Consider the following 20,871-nt stretch of genomic DNA (forward strand, 5'->3'; position numbering starts at 1 on the left):
ATGCGTTCTTCTTGAATGTGCAAACTTCCATATCCCCAGATCTTATTTTAATCCACCCAACTTCATGTTGTCGAAACTGGGAGATGATTATGACATTGTTTTAATCAATTTCAGGGTATAGAAGATATGTTTTAGCATCTACCTGCCCCTTTTAATGTGTCATTCATACTGTGCAAACCCCTTCACAACATATCATGTTTAATTGCATTCAGGGATTTTACTTCCCTTTGTAATTTCAGGTAGGAATTTTTGTAGGACTTAGCTCATATGCTTACTGATTCCCACTGATATAAATACGTGAGAATTGTAACAGTTCAAAGTACAGAGTGATCCATTTGAACCGCTGTGTTGATGTTTGCACTATCGGCAAGCGAGACACTCATGGCCATTTGTTGGCATAATAGAGTGTCAATGAAGCAAGCACACAACATTTTCCATAATTATTTTAAAAAGTGATTTACTTAACCAGATTTATAAAAGGAGATGTTCAAACTAGTCGCCTTTGATGCGCACACATTTTTGATACATCTTTATTAACATTTAGCAGCCGGACTGTTGATGTGTTTGACTGCCACATGTGAACCCCTTAATGCCGGATGGTCTATATTTCGACCAGCAGCGTGTGGCAACAGATAACATGCCATTTCTTGAAAACTAAACACGATATTCGAGTTCTGTCCTTTTGAATCTTTAGTATACATTTGAAGGTATGACATACTTGAATTACAAAACAATCCATCTATTGTTACTACTATTAACAAGTGAAGTTTGAAAAAGTCCTTTATTTCCCTTTGTTACCACCATATTATTATGGGATAGATTTCTAAAAGTGGCTATAACTTATAAACTACTGCATCTTTTTGAAAAATAATAAATTCTACATGCATGAATGAGTAAGATGCAACATTTTAAGCAATGTCCGAGAATTAAGGATTCAGGGGGGATGCGGGGGCAAAGTCCCGATTGTCAAAGTTTGCCCGATCACGTGTTAGCACACAGATGCAATTAACATGCCATTTCTTGAAAACTAAATACTGTATTTCAGTTCTGTTTTTTTTTTGTTCATTAGTTTACATACAAAGGTATTATATACTGGAATTACAAAACAATACATGTATTGTTACTATTATTAACAAGCGTCATTTGAAAAAGCCCTTTGTTTCCCTTTTTGTTACTATGGGATAAATTGAAGATAAAAGGCTATAACTGCTGAACCACTGCATCTTTTTGAACAATTTAAATTCTAATTGTAAGACTGAGTAAAAAGCAACATTTTAAGTAACATCTGAAAATTAAGGGTCCAGGGGGGAAGCAGGAGCAAAGGCCCAAATTTCAAAGTTTTCCATAATCATGGAAAATTTCCGAACCTTGTAATTTCAGCTTTTCTTGTCAAAGTTGTGGCATGTGCATTACATATCCTCATAGAGTGGTCTTTTGTTGTGCTTACCTACAAATTTGGTTCATCCAACGTCCATAGGGGCGATTATAGAAGTCAAATTTCGAACCTTGTTCCAAAGCTGGCAACACTGCTGCTTTATACAGTTTTTTTTACTCAAGAAGTATCTGATTTCAACGAAACTTTGCAGGGTTGTAGGAATGTACCACCACTACATACTACATTTTTTCATTCACTTCGGTTTATTGAGGGAGTATACCAATTTTATTTTTAAATTAAACTTTTTCTTCATCGTTTAACACTAATTATTGGGAGGCACAATGTATAAGTTTTATCTCCACTAAAAACTCTCCCTGTTTTTAAGAAAGAAAACAAGACAAATTTCATCTGACTACAAGAATGAATTCTTGAGTTACAATTTTTTTTTGTACTTTTTGGCAAGTTTGAAAAGTGCATGCTTGAAAATTAGCTGATATGAACGAGAATACAGGCGTAAGAGAGGTCCAGCGGCTAAAGGCTAAGACACCTACTAACTTAAGCTGGTGAGCAGGACTACAAACTGGTTTTTACGGAGGTCCTGAAAGTAGACAGGAGGCTGTGAAGTGATAGGGTGCTTGTTACGTATTGTTTTTTCTAGTTTATTCAACCACAAAGTGTGTTATGGCTCAGAAAATGTTTTCTACTGCACAGCATGTATTTATTTATGATTCATGTGTGTTAACTCCATCAGCACATGAAGTTTAGAGAAGATTCGAAACAAGATTTCCGGGTGTAAAAGTTCCATATCGTAAATCAATCACTCTTTAGACTAGTTATGGAAACTTGCATGCTTGATTCATGGACAGTGTACAGTTCCGACATATGGCCATGAGCACTTCACTTGCACAATGGTCCAGTAGCACAAACACTGATGTGGCAGTCTATACTTCAATTCATTGCTCTGTAGATTAGGATATTTATAAATTTGCAACTATATTTTAGCAATGTACCAGAATTTTGCTTTAAAATATTCATAATTTCACATGAGATAATCATTTAATAACAAATTCCATTCCTTCGTGCAGTGTAGTTGAAAATATAAAGCTATATTCATTTTGCATAATTTCCAGGATAATTAAGCTCTATGAAAGTGTTGCACAATGCCAGTATCATTGATTAAATTCCAGCCGATACTTTCCAGTACCGATACATTGGTACCTGTATCAGTTCAGTCCCAGACTGTAGATAAAAAACTAGGACTGAGCCGATACTGATGCATTGCAATACCAATGGTATTGGTATCTTAAGGTATCGGTTGGAATTTACTTACCGATACCAGCTGATACTTTTCCTGCATTTTGGTCTTTCACAGGGTCCTCAAAAATATCACGTGGCACTTTCACATAGTCTCATTATCCTCAAGATTATGCAAAATTCGAAGTTTCTTCTTACATGCACTAGTTTTGTGTGAAAAATTGAATTTTGTGATTACATAACATGGAATTTTATGTGATTCTAGAATATTTTAAAGTAAAAATCTTGATAAATTGATACATATAATTAGAATGGAATACTTACACACTAATATTAATCAATATTTTGAACAACTTTTAATTATTAAAATTTTCAAGTATCGCTTTGGTATTTGTGGGAATCTGTGGAAGAATAGACATCGGTTCAATGTGGTATTGCCTCAGCCATATAATAAACCTGTTCCCATATAACATGACCAATAGCCAAAAGTTCGGATGCACACACACACACACACACACACACACACACTATAATACCTCTTTAAACTCAGTAGTTTGTATGTGAAAACCATGATACTGTTTTTATGCACACCCCATTTCCACTTAGTTGTAATTAATGAGCTATGAATAATATTCTGGTATACTTTCAATTTGCAGGAGGATAAGCTATGGCAATTTGACACATGTCAATGTCAGTGTTGTTGTTCAAGAGGACAATAAAGCGGTGCTATATGTTGCTCTGGACAGAAGTGATAAGACTTACTACGCCTGTGATGCTGGTTGTTTGGATGATCCTGTTCAGTTAGGGTAAGCATAATTAGCATTAGTTGCATGCCTTTTAGACACACACACACACATATATGTAGGCTGTTCTAACAAAATGATTAAGGATGAATGAATAGGTAGAGTTCCCTGTGCACTTTGCACCATGGCATGAGGCATGTGTAGAGGATGAGTGCTTACAGCCCCACACATTCTCAGATCTCAGCCATTTTGGAGGTGATGTCATCAGAACATACTCCTAAGTAAAAGCCTAGTACTTATTTCTTGCCATTCTGATCTATGCCCAATATGTTGCACATGCATTTACTTACGCAATGTCCATCCTCTTTCATTTAAAAAAAAATGCCATCCATGAATACTATTGGATATACTGATTGCAGCGGACTTCCATCTGCCCACTCCAGGGTTGCCTCCAGGTACCCACCCACTTGAGGCTGGGGAGCTCCAGAATCACTAAATGCAGTAAAAGGCTAGAAAAAATTTGACATTAGATCACCCACCTAAGGCTCAATATCAAACTTTGATATCAAATTGAATGTTGATATATCGAATATCGAAAATATAGACTTCGATATCGATAATATCTATATCCACAATATCGAAAATATCAATATTGACGATCCAGACAATACTGATATTGACGATCGTGCCAATACTGGTGCATACATATCTTTCAATTTGAAGTTCTGTCCTACCGTCTTCTGGAGCTGTACCTGCTCTTAGCGTCAAAACTATGCATCAAACAGAGAAATGTTATTACAAAATATTTTGTGCTATACCATCCCTATACTTGAACAAGCTCTATAATGTAAGAACATTGTTATTTTTATTGGTTGTTGCACATATTTGCTTTCCATGTTAATCAGAGCCAATCTCTCATCATTCACCTTCCAAGTTCTGTCCTCGCATGGTGAGTGCATTGCTTGTTATCTTAACATCCTTATGCTTGACTTAACTTGTACGTAAGGAATGCAACACCACCATACATCGATAATATCGATATCGAATATAGATATCAACATATCGAATATCGATGTCGATATTCAATATCGATATATCGAGGTTGATATTTGGTATTGATATATCAATGTTGATATTTTTACGATATCAACGCTTCGGTATTTTTAAAATATCAACTCTATTTCGATATATCAAAATATCACACAGCCCTACATCCACCCTGTGGCTCAAGCTCAAGTAACATTCTTTGATTTTGATTTGACGTGAGTTTTGTTATCTAGTATCGCTTTTCTGCCACTTTCATCTAGTTGTGACAATGAGGATTAGTGATGATATGATGAAATTGATTTGATTTGCTTTATTTTATTTTACTTCGCTTTTTGTGCCACTTTTGGCTAATTTGCGAAGATGGGGATGAGTGATGATATGATGAAAAAAAAAAAGGTAAAGTGCTCTCCTGTGCATAGCACCACGCCATGAAGGCGTATAGGGGGTGTGGGGCGTTACCCCCACACCCCCTATACGCCTTCATGGCGTGGTGCTAAGCACAGGGGAGCACTTTACCTTTTTTTTTATTTAAAATGGTAAACTTAGGTACACCAAGAAAAGAAAAGACTACTATATACCGTACTTACTCATGTATAATATGCACACTGGTTTTGATGGGAAAAAGGGACAAAAAATTATTTCTCCAATATAATGTATGACACAATTCAGTTTCGAGAAAAGTTTAGTTGTAGGTCATTAAGCTGTAGCTATGTTCATCAGGAAAGAAATGCATGCCTATGCAATGAGTCACCATCCTCCCCCTCCCCTTTTCCCTTTTCTATGTTAAGCATTCCAAACAGACTCCAGAAGTGAGTTACCATTATTTCTGTCAAATACTGGTGATAATGCTCCTATACGTACTTGATCACCGGTATAATGGTGCTGGTTTACTTGGCATAGCACAAACGTTTTAATAGAAGCTGAAACATCATGAGATGCAAAAAAATATCGATGATTTTGCTCCCGTGTGATGGGAGATGCACACTGAATCGCTGCCAGAATGGTGCTGCTTTATTCAGTGACACAAAACATTCTAGAACAAGGCAAAATACCACTGCGAATGTTAACAAATTCATGGGCATAATTTGTATTTATGCCTGTAAATATATACATGTTATATGCAGTGAAATAGTTAAAAACACACATGGTTTCACGTTAGCTCTCAGAATTATTGTGCGTATAACATACACCACAGTTTTTTGGGTCAAACATTTTGTAAAAAGTACATGCTATGTACACGTAAATTCGGTATGCACTGAGGTGTGCTCTATTGCACTAATCTATACTAAATCATTAATGTAAGTACACAAAATCATGAGGCCTTCCTAATGGCATAGTTGTAGTGTCGCCTTGTAATTGAGGGATCCCAGGTTTGATAACCGGCGGAGACACAACTGGTTTGGAACCCACTTTAAACTTTAGGTTCATCCCCCAATTAGCCTTCCTGTGTATAAAGTGGAATTAAAACCAAAACTCAAAACAAAATTACCAGGAATAAACAGTGAGGGCACCAAAAGGGGGAAGGAGGGTGCAAGCAAGGTTTTCAGCCATTCAGGTCCTGGCAAAAGACCATGTTAAACATTAGGATGTTTATCTGGATCTTATGTTTGCCATAACAGTCTCATGTTTAAGGGGTTAGGGCAGGGGTCTTCAACACATGGCCCGTGGAGGACCGCACAGCCCTTTGCCGTGGTCTGTGTCCGTTTTTAAAAATTAAGTACTTAACATAAAAACCAGATTAAGTAAATTGTAGATGGCAGCATATTACAGTTCTCAATAACGTACTGTAGCTTTGTGGCCTGCGAGCGACATTGAAGTTGTTAATGTGGCCCGCACTGTCTGACTAGTTGAAGACCCCTGGGTTAGCGTCACAATTGCGTTCATTCTTGATGGACAGGAAGGGAAAAAGGCACTTCTTACATCCTCCACCAAGTAGGAAATCCATAGAGTCTTCCTTCTTGTATTGTCTATGACAGGCTGGGAGGTGTGACACCAGACAGCTTGAATGATAAAGGTTTCCAATCCACTTCACGGAAATAAGACTCACCCAATGCAATGCAAAGAACAAAAACCAGATTGATTTAGCAGTGACAAAGCTGGTTCAAGAGTGTCTTGCCTTTCCCCAACCTTCCAATGCAAGCAACAAAAATAGAATTTCAAGTTGAGAGTCTGATCGCATGGTTACAACTGATAAGAAGATCTGTATAGGAACAGGTGGCACACGTGGCACATGTTATGTTCATGGAGATCACCAAGCAGTTGTTAATAAAAACATATAACTGAACTCTTTTTCTTGCTGGGACTGAACTTGTTGAATGTACGAAACTCGAAAAATAATACATCTGAAAATCTTATAACTGAAATATAATTTGTGGGTTGGAAATTTAATAGTGGCAACACTGTTGTATATACGCCATCAAACAGTACTGGTGCTTCTCACTTATACCACATGTTCGTATGATACCTAAGCTACCTCCCAATAAATGGTCTCTTCCTTCCAACACTTGGTGCATGTGCAGTGACGAGAGGAATAGAGTATTGTTGGAGTTGGCGGTCTAAAGTTGTGTAGTCAGAACCCCACTAATGTGAAAGTTTTGGTTATTCTCCCCGTACCTCCAGGACAGACCATCAATGCGCAGTATTACTTTTTATTTTTGGGACATAAGCTGTGACCTGCGTTGCAAGAGAAGAGGGAACACTTTTTGCTGAATCCTATAATTTTGCAGGATAATGTTCGGGCACATGTAGTGCAACCTGTGGCTGATTTGTTAACTCGATGGGGCTGGCAGATGCTCTACCAGCCCCTGTGACTTAGATCTGATCCCTAAGATGAAGCTTCCGAATTGTTCCAGAGATTCTTCAGGCAGTAGACCACTCCATTCAAACCATCAGCAGAAGAGGCAATGCTACAGAAATATGTTTACTTTCACATCGCTGGCAACTGCACCAACGAGCTGTAAAAGTTTCACAGGGGTATCTCTTTCATATCATTTGAGAATAAATAGTTGCCACTATTAAATTTCCAACCCACGTAGTACACAACCTTAGGGGAATTGGCAGGGACCACCAGAAGGAACGTACTGATGAGAAAAATGTACTATCGCGAAATGTATAACTCCAATTCCACTGTACAAGGAATAGAAGTTGGTGAATTATAATTCCCGGTGGAGGCACATAGTGTTTCAGATCCCACTTTAAACTGTAGGTTTACTGTGCATAAAGTGGACTTAAAACACCAACTCAATCAATAAATCATAATTGTTGGTATTGTTTTGACTTAAAATTACTTTTTCTGTTATTTTCTTTAGACCAGAGAAGAAAATGTTCCCTGTGAAGCTTACAGAACCAGCTACTGCTATTCTGTACATAACGTATGACAAGCAGCACATGGAAGAGTTACGTCATACTATTCATGTTAAGGAGATAGCAGAGGGTAAGGCTTCATATATTCTTGCATATCCATATCTACATTCACTTCTAAAAATGTCTTCACCAGTAACGCCAATATAAGGCATCAGATGTTTTCAGAAAACACAAAATAATTTAAGTTATGCTTACCTCCATTATCATATGTAATTGCACAGGATTTTTTTTTTTTTGTAATATGCACTAATCTTTCAGGACACAGTGCAAAAAATTCCTCGGAAAGAGAGAAGATATCAAAAGTGCATAGCATTAAGTATAAATTTTCTACGAGATTAAAATTCTTTTCTGGGTTTCTGTGCCATTCTTGGCAGAGACACTGTTGCTACATGAAATAAAATTTACCTTGGTGAAGTGGAATCCTGGTTGTCAGACTTCTATTTTGGCTTTATTTGCATGTCTGAATTGGTGCTTTGTTTCTAATATGTAATTAATGTAGATGGGGTATATAATAAATACATATAATAAGAATTGTTGTGTTAAACTAAGTCAAATTTTCATAATATGCCACTGATCAACATGTGTAATTGCAAAACTTCCACACTTCCATCAGTTATGAATAAGATACATATTGTTGCATTGTAAATTATGATGACTGCTGATTAACAATAATGCATCATGATTTTCAAACTTAATTTTAATATGCTTTTTGCATATATTTTCAGCACCTGCTCACGAACACCATGTTATCGCATTGCATAAACATGGACATCATCTTGGTGGATTACCTACTTTCTTCTGGGTATCCATAACTTTCTTAATTATTGTATTCCACCTGTTCCTCTTCAAACTAATTTATAATGAGTATTGTGGATCTCAGGACAAGTATCGTTCAAGGTATGTATGTCTTGCATTCATTTATTTATAGAGTAAATGTACCAGCGTGAATCAGGAGCAATATCGTACAAGGCTCATTCAATATATAACCAGAAATTTGTTGTAACAAATATTTATTACAAGCACCAAAAGAACTACAGTACTATGTTTCAACATAGTCCCCCCTAGTTCAATGCACCTACTGCAGCGCTTGATAAGGGCACTGATTCCACAGGAAAAAAATATTTTGGATGCATGCATAACCACTCATGCCCCACTGACTGGACTTTGTCGTCATTCTGGAACCTCGATCCACTTAGTCCATCTTTCAGTGGGCCAAAGGTGTGGAAATTGGAAGGTGCGAGATCTTGAATATTGAGGGTGAGGTAAGCACTCAAACTTCAGGTCCTTGATGGTAGACAACATGACACTGGCAGTGTGTGTGGTCTTGCATTGTCATGGAGCAAAAACACACCAGTGGACACCAGACCTCATTTCCGGTGTCAAATGTTTCAGAACCCACCTTGCTCCTGAACCTCAGTATGTCATGACTGATATGGTGGGCTGATCCTACACTTATTTCCATCTGGGAAGCAATTTCACTGACAATAATATGCCGGTTCTCCCGTATCAAGTTCAATACTTGAGCAATATTGCTTTTAGTGACTGCAGTGACAGAGCGACCTGAACGCTGAGAATCTTCAACACTGGTTATGGCCTGTTTGAACTTCTCAGCCCACTCGTACACTTGTGATTGACTCATACAGTTGTCAACGTACTAAACTGTCATGCGGCGATGAATTTCTATCAGTTTCATGCCTTCACTCAACAAAAATCTCACAAACACTTCGCTGCTCCAGCTTGGAGCACTCCTGTAAGGGTGCCACCATCTTGTGTAACTGTTTTCCAGCATCCCATGCATGAGGCAGGCGTGCCAGTCCCAGCTATGAATAACTGACAAATGCCTTCGCAAAATAACAAACATATAACAATCACGGTCGTATTTTAGATTTTTTATACTATTTTTCCGGTTATTTACTGAATGCACCTTGTACCTTCTGTTGTGCAGCTGTTTCATGGCATGCTGCCAAGCAAGAGGTCTTGAGTTCAAATAATGAGCTAGGTAGTTACATGAACATTGTAACATTTTTATGTAATTCAGATTGGCCAGCTTCCATTGTGGAGTGGTTAGCACAGCATGCTACAATGCTAGATGCCCAAGGTTTGAATCCTGGCCTTGGCATGGGTGTTCTTTGCGAGTGTTCCTTCATCAATTTCATCATATCATCACTCATCCTCATCTTCGAAATAAGCCAAAAGTGGCAGAAATGTGAAGTAAAATAAACCAAATCAATCAAGTAATTCAGATTGTTAATCCATAAATATTCAATTGGAATTATGCTATGTAAATGTGCCAGATTTTTTTTAATATTCATAAATGCACATATGAGATAAGAAAAATTCTAAAATAGACATCATTTAATCATAAAATCCATTTTCTACACAGTATTGGCGCAAGGTTGATGGAAATTACTAGGGATGGGACAGATTAATCGGTACTTTGTCAGTATCAGCTAATTAGGCATCTCGATGTATCAGTTTATCGGTAAAATTCCCGATTATTTTACTGATCCGATATATCTATAAATATCTTATAATTTAGTGCAAAATTCTCCTATTTTGTTATAATTTTTATGGATAATCTCCATGCCCTACTTTAAAAAAAAAATTAAATGTCTAAATGTGCAACTTTTTTTGTACTGCAATCAGTAAGAAACATTTATTAAGGAGGTCAATGAACTATTCAGTTTTTTTCAAGGACCATTTGAAATATGTTGGATCAGTAGAATATCGGTTATCCATATTGGTAAATTTTATATCGATACTATATCGGTATCGGCCAAAATTTCATATTGGCCCATACCTAAAAATTACCCACTTTGCATACCCCATGATACCGCAGACTCCAGATAACATTGGTTAGTATCTGGTATTCAAATCAAACCAATACTCTCCAATGCTGATACCACTGACATTGGCAGATATCAATACATTGGTATCATTATTGGTTAGCCCTTATGCCTCATCATCATGATTAACCCAAATATCAAATATTCAAATATCATACAGCTATACAATATATACATATAGTGTGCATGCGCTATTTATATGTATGATACATTGTCTTGGTATTGTGTGTGTAAATGGAAGTTGAATTTTAGTTTTAAGTCCACTTTATGCACAGATAAGCAAATCGGGACTGGATCTGCAGTTTAAAGTGGGAACTCGAACTACCATGTGCCTTCACTGGGTATCGAACCCAGGACCCCTTGATTACAAGTTGATGGCGTTACTTACCACTACACTATCAGGGAGGCTTAAATTCAAGTTGAAAATGTTAAATTGTCTTTATTTGGCATGGAGAAAAATAGAAACTTAAATTTCAAGTTCAAATTTTATAACTTTGTATTGTAATTGAGACATTCCAACACTTTGAATAGACCATTCATGAAATATTTACCATAATATTCATTTGCACACCACGGAAACTTTGATGGTCTGTCTCGATATAATTTTTAAATGGTTGTAACTCTTTGATTCTAGCAATTTGTATAGTGTAATACTGTTGAAGGGACTGAGAATAACAAATTTTTAGTGTGAGGAGTTGTAAAATTTCTTCATTACTGATTAGCACATTAATTAGTTTACATAATGAACAACGTTATTGTGGTCGCATTCTAATTTTTACCTGTCTCTGTACCTTATTTGTATATTCTTCCCCACAAAAGAAGAGTTGTTGCATTCAAAAATACTCTTCAATCGTAATTTGGATTTGTAAGCATGAACAGAATATTCATATTTGGGAAATAAGAGACATGGTAGTTGATAAATACAGAGGAACTAGTACTCACTTTTTCCCCAAAACAGTTTTCTTTCATAGTTCTATTAATTTCAGTGGCCACTGCCACCATCCTCATTAGAACGAGGTTCTCTGTATGATGAACTAGTTTCTCTGTATTTATTTATTTAAGAACAGAATAAATAGGAATACTCATATTTTTTCTGCACTTTCTTCAAAACAACACTTATGACTAGGATCATAGAATAATAATTAGATTATCAAGTTGAAATAGATGTTAGCTGTTGAATCACTTCTAACAATAATGCAAATAACTATTTAAAGGAATTACAATAATTGCTGATTTTCTTTTAGAAATGGATCGTTGTTATTGTCAACATAATTGCTTGTTAAAGACCATATTTTTGAATTCTATACTTCCCATTGGTACTCAGCAGTCTTAGTGTTAAAATGGTAAATATGCCATCTCTTAGATTTAATTGTGAGTCGGTATATTTTAATATATGTGTTTGCCGAAAAAAAATGTTAAGACAACATCTGTGACCCCTTCTCCCATTAGGTGATAGCATGCGTGGCTTTGTGAATGGATGCTTCTCCCAGTATGTTTGTATTGGAAATGTGACAGAAAACCAAAAGGGCACTTCTCAAAATAATCAAGGTACTACATTTTTCCTACATGAAAATTAGTGTGTAGTTATTTCTCCTTATACCTTATTCTAACCTTAAACATTTATCAATTAAAAGCAGCATCTATTTAACCAGGCCAAATTAAGTTATTTCTTGTGCAGTTCACCATATCATGAAGTTACATTGGTGCTGTGAACATAGAGCTACATATTTTCTTGGTCTCAACCACAGTAAAAGTGGCAGTCGCTTCACGGCCACCTCTATTCCCAGGTACACATTGGTGAGAGGCTGGATGAGTCCCAAAGCCACTTATGCTGAGACATTGACACAAACATTTCTATATGAGATCGCCTAAAAATTAACCGAGGTTACACACGCACGCACACGCAGAATGATACTTTGATTATACAGTTTTCAGGGGCTTGCACCTAAGGACTTGATAATGCAGGAAATGTCAAATCCTCTTCAAACTTTCAATTTTTCATTATACAGGGTGTATCAGAAGAGATAGTGCAAACTGAAACTGTGAAAAGTACACAGTAGCAAGAAAGTCTCATTATACATGGGGTCACAAGCAAACCGTTTGCGAGATAATTGCGAATGTGTGGTTACAATCTGCCACAGACTTGATTGTTTATGCACATCGTATGCTTGTCTCCTTGCACACTCCGAGGTATAACTGAACACTGCCGAAAGGGGGAATTGTAAACAAATCATACGTCCTGTACAGGATGGAAAGCATAACAGGCACATCAGTAAAGTGACAACATATGATGTGTACAAACAATCAAGTCAGTGGTGGATCGTAATCATACATTCTCAATTATCATGTAAACAGTTCGTTTGCATCTCCATGTTTTCGGAGACTTTTTTGCATCTACTATAGTGTACTTTTCATGATTTCAGTTTGTGCTATCACTTCTGCTACACCCTGTATAGAGGTACAAATTATGTAACTACTGTCCATATAGTGAATGATAACATTCTGTAATTCTGTAGGAAGATGATGCATCAAACATAGCCAGTAACTGGATAATAAAAATTAAATTCCTTGAATCACAATATGATACCATTAGTAAGTAGATACATACATAATATGCAGTGTATCACCAGTACTATCCTGTTCTTAAATGTTGCTCCTCCTCCTCGACTTACTACTGATATATTCCCTTATCACACAGATTGATTGATTTTGTTTATTTTACTTTGCATTTCTGCCACTTTTGGCTAATGGCGAAGATGAGGATGAGTGATGATATGATGAATTTGATGAATGGACACTCGCAAAGATCACCCATGGCCAGGCCAGAATTTGAACCCGGTACCTCTGGCATCATAATGTGCTTATGCTAACCACTCTGCCACAGAGGCCGGCCTCATCACTCAGCTGGGTTGTATGTGGGATTTTCTTAAAGCATATTCCCAAGATGTTATAAAATCTTGAAAAAAGTCTTGTTCTCCAAAATACTTCAATTTCTGATAGACGTAGAATTTTAAATGAATAACTTTAGAATTATCTCTTGTGCACAACTTGTAAAAATAAATTCTGTTTTACACTGAAATGTTTCTTTGGAGTTGTGTTAAGAATCAGGTGCTGTATTTTGCAATGTTGTAATCAAGTGTAGAAAAGTTTGTTGTAAAGTTTGAAGATTTTTTGATAGAAATCGTTACGTTTGGTACTTTAAACTCTCTTGATGTGTGCTATATATACAGTAGGGAGGGGACAGATTAATTGGTACTCTATCGATATTGGCCGATATAGGCATATCGGTAAAATTACCTATTATTTTACTGATCTAATATATCTATAAATATCTTATAATTTAGTGCAAAATTCTGCTATTTTGTTGTAATTTTTTAAAAATTAATTGTCTAAATATGCAACTTCTTTTGCACTACAGTCACCTCAAAACATGCATTTAAGGAGGTCAACGATCCATTCAGATTCTTCAAGGACCATTTGGAATTTTATATTGGATCGGTAGAATATCAGTTATCGGTATCAGTAAATTTTATTTCGGATCTTAATCGGTATCAGCCAAAATTTCATATCGGCCTATCCCTAATATACAGGGTTATAAAAGGGTTGCCATATGTCTCCCTAGTCAGCGATATACTTGTTGCAAGCCAGTACTACAAACGCCCACTCAGTATGTGCCACATTCAGTAAAAAATGCTTGAAATATTTATTTTCACAGAAGAGTGAAATTGCATATTATAATCGATGTAATTCTGTAAAGGGTTAAAGGATGGGATACAAGGAAAGACATTGTTACATATAATGTATCCATTACTTTACAGGTATACAGTATTATTTTCTACAATAGGCTGCCTTTCCTCTAACCCTATGACTTGCCATTGATATTGTGTATCAACACATTTATTTAGAATTAACACAATAAATACCAATTCGAGACTTATTTCAGGATTTTTTTTCTATTTGTATCCTCATCTGTTGTTGGAAATATATTTTTGACACTGGTAATGAATGTATATGCCATTGAAACAAATTTTCAGATACAAACTTTACTGCTGCATATTAAAGCATTGTTTGGACTTCTTTTCTTTTAATTGTACAGATACATACTGTTTATGTCGAAGAAATCTTTACGTAGATGTACTCAGTATTTTGATTTGCATCTTAGAAATCATGAAAGGACAATAAATCTAAAAGAAATTAAACAAATTTTATAAATTGTTATCATTTAACTAATAGAGGAGGACATCATTATTAATAAGCAAATACTATTTTTCCGTTTGGAAGAAAAACATTCCATTTAATTGTTGTAATTTACAGTCAACTCTCAATTCTGTGACCTTTCATGGTGCCTGCTAAAAGGATCCTTATTTTGAAGGAATCATTATTGGAATTTTGACTAATTTTGATCCATCCATGACCCTCATACAAAAAATTGTACTCAAGTTATACTTAGGCTGTTTTTCAACTACTCTCATGGCCAAAGTACATGTTATGTTAATTAACTAATGATTTATTATCTTAACAGAATACCCTCTTGGTTACAATTATACCCCACATTTTGCAGTTATTCAATTCAATTCAATTCAAATTTTCTTTATTAAAGGGCGAGGTTCAGCCTGTGGCTGTTCTCCCACCTAACCCCGTTATGACATCTGATTATCATCAAACTTTAAAAAAGAAAAAAAAATGGGACTGCAAATCGGCCTAACATTGCACTGCTGCAAGTAACATATGACCAGGGCTTTGGCCAAGACCTTGAATGGTTTGCCTAGCAACCAAAACCTCACTGACCATGTAAATGTAGACTGAGAAAGCAGCCTTAAATGTCATATCACCAGTGACATTCATGGGCCTAAAAGAGCATGAAGCAGAATGTGTTTACGTTAGTTATTTGTACTCTGTAACTGTAGTCCTATTTATCTGTTACAATATATACAATAAATTAAAATCCATTATAAACTCGTGCTATGAAAAAAAAATGAAGAGAATTGCAACACAGCAATCAAAATAAGTGCAATAAATGTGTTTTTGGCTGATTTTTACATTTTGTTCCAAATTTTTCACAGTTCTCCGGAAAAGGTTTCTTGCCTCATGAAGGATTCTATTTCCAGCGTCATTACAGAGAGAGTTTACTGTATATTAATCAAGGAAATTAACATTAACAAGGTTGCCAATTTATGAGGCGTGCCTGGAAAGTAAAGATACAAAATGTGTTCTCATAATTTTTATTTTACAAAAATTCCACTACAAATGAATTACCTGCACATACTTTATTCTTTGTCATATTTACTACAGTTATCCAAACTCCTATTAAGTCTGGGAATCAGGGTCTGTATCCCAGAATTGAAGTCTGCCATCTGCATGTTGAACCATGTCATGACTTTTTTCACATTGTCATCATACCATTTCCCACTGAAGTGTTTTTTTTAGGTGAAGAAACAAGTGAAAGTTGTTGGGTACAAGGCCCAGAATGTAACATCCCACTTGAATCTTTCTGGAAGCACAATGGTGACATTAACATTATCGTGAAGCAAGCAGATGCTACATGTCAACATTTTGTTCTAAATCATCTGTTGAAGCCATTCCAGGGTCTGAGAGTATCCAGTAGCATTAATTGTTGGGTCAGGTTTCATGAAGTCAACAAGGAGGATGCTGTAGCTGTCCCAGAAAATTGAAGCCATAATTTTTTTGGCTGAAATTGAAATTTTGAATTTTTTTTGTTTTTGGGGGAATGCATGTAATATCACTGCCTGACTGTTATTTGGATTGAGGCATGTGGTGGTAAATCCACATTTCATCTCCCAGAAACTGATCTCCTTCCTGTAGGTACTGCTTGAGGAAGTTGAGTGTGCAACACATCAGTATAATTTTGTGTTTGCTCATTAACATTTTGGTAGCCCAGCACATGCACAATTTTGTGTACCCTACTTTCACGGTTCTAGACACTTTGAGAATGAAGTCATGCCTGTAGCAGTACGAAATGAATGCAATGAGAAAAGTGTAAGGCTCACAGTCAAAGCCAGTGTAGCCACATACACAAAATTTCCCTTTGCCCTACATGGGATGGATCTTTACTTTCCGGATACACCATGTAAGTACATACTGTGTAGTATTGTCAATAAAACGTTATATATTAAAAGTTCTATTAACTTAGTGACATATAATTCATAGCATGTGAAAACAATAATATATTTATTATTAATTTTAATTTCTTTTACTTTTCAGAAAATTGTCTGACTTGTAGTGAACACACAGTGTGACAAAACTCTCAAAGAAAAGTATGGATAAATATTGCATATACATTATATGCTAGAGTTTTTCATTGTGCAAGAAAGAGTTTATTTTTGTGATGTGAAATAGTGATTGTGTTTCTGTGTGTTTGCGGAAAAGATATTTGTTAAACATGATAAAACTGGCACTGTTATGCCATAACAAAAAAAGTGAGAAAACTGTGGACAATTGTTGTATTTGTTCAGATTAATAACTTTATTAGTTAAAAGTGTTTTGTGATATGTATAGTATATGTTTTGTTTTCATTACATTCTTTGCATTATGCTCTACAGAGAAATGCAAATGATTCATTTGAAGAGTTAGAGTAGTTTATTTAATATCCAGTTCCTTTATTTCTCAGAAAACTAGGTTTATAGTTGTTACTATTTAATTGTATTCAGAAGACTGTTGCATATAGTAATATTTTCTTGAGTTTGTATAAATGATTCTACCAGGTAAAGGTTCTATTAATAACGTAACTTTAGTGATCAAAGAAAAGGACTTGGTGCTAGGAAAAGTGCCCTTAGTCTTTTTCTGTGTTTCTCTTTGCAGATAGATTTTAAGAATTAAAAGTTGAAACTTACAGCAATAATAACATTATTTGTATTTATTTCAATTTAAACATTGGTTACATAGTTATCAGTGATGTTATTTGTTTGAATAACATATTTCTTCAGAATAGGTGCATACCTATATATGGATATGTATGTTGTTCCTTAATATTTGCTTATTGTAAAAAAAATATGTGCATTCACATCAAACGTTATTCTTATCTATGTTATAAATTCTTGTTTTACAAATTTTCTTTGGACATTGAACATGATGTAATTGTGTGTCAAATTTGGGTGCTTTTTTTATGTATACTTCATTAGAGAATATGAATCACTACTCTTTTCAAATTTCGTTCAGAAAGCACTGTGGAATTATTTTTTACTGTATTGTAATTTTTTTTAACATTTGTGAATGAAACACTTAATATGCTTAGTTCTGTTTATTACTCTTATAAATTGAATTTTTAACGGCAGCTTTGAAAACAGTAATAGCAGATTACATCCATGTACTTCAAGTTTATTGACATGAAGATTGAAATTTGAAACTATTAGTGTGAGGTAAATTGTCATTTATTCACAAAAGAACTTTATATTTTCATTGACCATTCAGATTTCTTGTGTAGTTTATCTGTGCAGACTTTCCTGTGGCCCTTCTGCAGGTAAAATTATACAGGGCCATTTTGGAAAAAATCATTGTAAATTGAGTGTTATTAATAAAAAATTAATTGTAATACAATTCAGCAATTCAAGGTAATTACTAATTTTGATAAGATGTCAAGTCACATGTAAGGTAATGCAGAATTACATCGTGAATCCAAGTTTCCAGTTCAAAAATAAGTACCTGAATTGCAATTTATTAAATTGTTGGAAAACAGTTACAAGATACTTTATAATTTTACAGCTCTAAATTGGATAGTGTATTTTGTTGTTTTTTTAATATGGTTTCATTACATGAGAGCCAACTATGGTATTTAATAAGATTTGCTTTGAGGTTAAAATATGTTAAATTTAGTATTAAAAAAAATTCTCAGCATTTCATTGTTTGCAGTATAATTTCACTTGTGCAAAACTAATAGAATTTTCACTATGGCAGTAGACTCTCATATTAATCTAGAAATATTTTTATGAAAAATTTGTAGACTGACTTTTTTTTTATTAGCATTTAAATTACTGAAATATCAAACTCTAAGTAACCGCAAGAATTAGGAGAAAATCTGATTCCTTGGTATTAATATTGAGAGAGTGATATTGAATCAGTCCTAATCTGAAGTTTTTATTTTTCAACATGGAAAATTGTATGTAATATTTTTCCTCTGTGAGAACTTGCCAATAGTAATGTCTAGTAAATTAGTATTTGTAGCAAACTGTTAATATATTTGGCCCCTGTTCATAATTCTCTTGAGATCAAAACATGTCATTGTGTGAAGACTGAAAACAGCACAATTGTAAATCTGTAATAAGGTGCATGTACTGTGTCATGTGATTTTTTCCCCATTGTTATATCTACCGTTGAGCTGGAGTAAATTTTTCCATACTGTGTTGCCTTTTTAAGTTTTTATGTATAATAGAAACTATGCATAACACATTGTTTTCTTTAGCTAGCACAGTACATAAGCATTCAAAGTGTAGGATAATGTATATAAAGGATAACATTTGATTTCTATAGGGTAGGTTGTAATGCACCAAAATTTATCGCACAGTTTGATTGTAGTCAAGTTAAAGTAGCATTCAGTTTGGGAAAATTTTATGTGCTGTAATGTTTTGAAAGGGTTAAATAAAAGTTTATTTTGCCAGAATGTTATAAATAATACAACTGGAAAAATGTGTGTCCAGAATATACAATATATATTTCATTTCATGCTTTAATTTCACCATAGTTTTAAGGTTATGTGCTAATTTAAATAATGTTACATAAGATTTGAAAAATGTAACATTAGCAGAGAATGTGTCATCAGTGGACCAATTTCTGTAAAATTTTAATAAAAGCGTTTGGAAGAATCCTAAGTTTCTATGGATATTGAATTAGATATTATGCAAAGGAATGTTTGTTAAGTTGCTAAATATTGATAAGGACTTTTGACATGAACATCTCAATGTGCAAATGCATGTGCCTCTTTGGTGTCTATGATGGACTGGGCCTACTGTTGAAAGTGGGGTCTACACCTATGAAATATGCCTCCACTGGGAATGAAACTTGACACTACTTAAGTATATACAGTAAATTGCAAGAGCATTTTATATGGGAAAGTATTATGACAGTAAACGGACATATAAATCCTTTTCTTTTTTGGCTAGTTTGTATAATATGTTATCTTTTCACATATCTGATGTTTTGTGAAGGAAAATTCAGGCCAGTGGGAGATATCACCCCATCAACCATATTGCAAGTCCACAGGATATTTCTCAACAAGGGTCAACAAAGGTGCTTTTTCCCAAAACAGTACCCCCACCCCCCAACACACACACTTGATAAAATGTTCAACCACAAAATACTAGCATTTCTGTGAAAACCTGATAGCTGTTTTCTTTTAATTATCATATAATAGAATACATTGTTCTACAAACAAAATTGCATGTATAAATAGCTCATTTCCTCCTTACATTTACGTTCTAGGAAAGCCCTGTTTCCCTTTGTAATGGCCATTTACAGATTTAACCATATGACTAAGTGCTTCCAGTTTTCCTTTCATATAATTTCTCTGCCTGACAAATTCAATTCAATTCAATTCAAATTTTCTTTATTAAAGGGCGAGGTTCAGCCTGTGGCTGTTCTCCCACCTAACCCCGTTTGACATTTACCTAGTGTACATAAACAAAATCATAAAAAAGAGAAGAAAATACAATAAAAAATGGTTACAAGGAAAGAACAAAGATGAGATTTAAAAAAAAAAAAATCAAGACAACACGTAAAAAAAAAGAGAGAGAAAAAACACATTCACACACACACACATTAAAACACACATACTAAACATTTCTGAGCAGGACATTCACGCACGGATGTTGAGATTGATGTACATGATTATGGTAGTTTTGTGAGATACGATAGAACAACGCATACCTAAATATTACAATATAGTTGTAGATTTGTCAAGGATTGGATTGGATTGGCGAGGCTCGTATGTAATCTAAACTGTATTGTGTAGTGTTACTCGTGGGAGCTTGAACAGAGATATTGTTCATCTAACAGAAAATTCTTTAGGTTATTCTTAAATTTGTTAGGACTGGGGAGGGAGGTAATGGAGGGCGGAAGTTCATTCCATGTTTTTGCCGCTGAAAGTGTAAAAGACGATTTGAAAATTTCCAGTGAGTGTTTGAAGAGTTCAAGTTTCGCTATTCCTCTTGTTTTGTAGTTGTGTATTTCCCTTCTGGTTTTTAGTTTCTCGAATAAATTTTCGGGAATTTTTTTGTGCAAAAGATTCTGTATA

The 20,871-nt window shown here is 35.0% G+C and overlaps 1 protein-coding gene across 3 annotated transcripts in view; it reads left to right on the forward strand.

Moving 5' to 3' along the window:
- The window catches only part of LOC145984292 (uncharacterized protein KIAA2013 homolog), a 64,476-nt gene extending 45,042 nt beyond the window's left edge, over positions 1-19,434 (forward strand). The window contains exons 10-14 of one of the 3 annotated variants that reach the window (XR_014441295.1): positions 3,286-3,435; positions 7,728-7,852; positions 8,508-8,679; positions 11,873-11,971; positions 16,851-19,434. Coding sequence is in view for 1 of the 3 variants with exons in the window: in XM_083117933.1 (XP_082974059.1) it covers positions 3,286-3,435; positions 7,728-7,852; positions 8,508-8,679; positions 16,851-16,869 (466 nt within the window). In the remaining 2 variants the exon portion in view is untranslated. Of the gene's footprint in view, positions 1-3,285; positions 3,436-7,727; positions 7,853-8,507; positions 8,680-11,872; positions 11,972-12,077; positions 12,177-16,850 lie in introns of all 3 variants that reach the window. The other 2 variants (XR_014441296.1, XM_083117933.1) reach the window with 2 other exon arrangements.
- Positions 19,435-20,871: the final 1,437 nt, after the last annotated feature.

The sequence above is a fragment of the Lepisma saccharinum genome, chromosome 2 (assembly GCF_977018435.1).
Source record: "Lepisma saccharinum chromosome 2, izLepSacc3.1, whole genome shotgun sequence".
Classification (NCBI taxonomy): Eukaryota; Metazoa; Arthropoda; class Insecta; order Zygentoma; family Lepismatidae; genus Lepisma; species Lepisma saccharinum.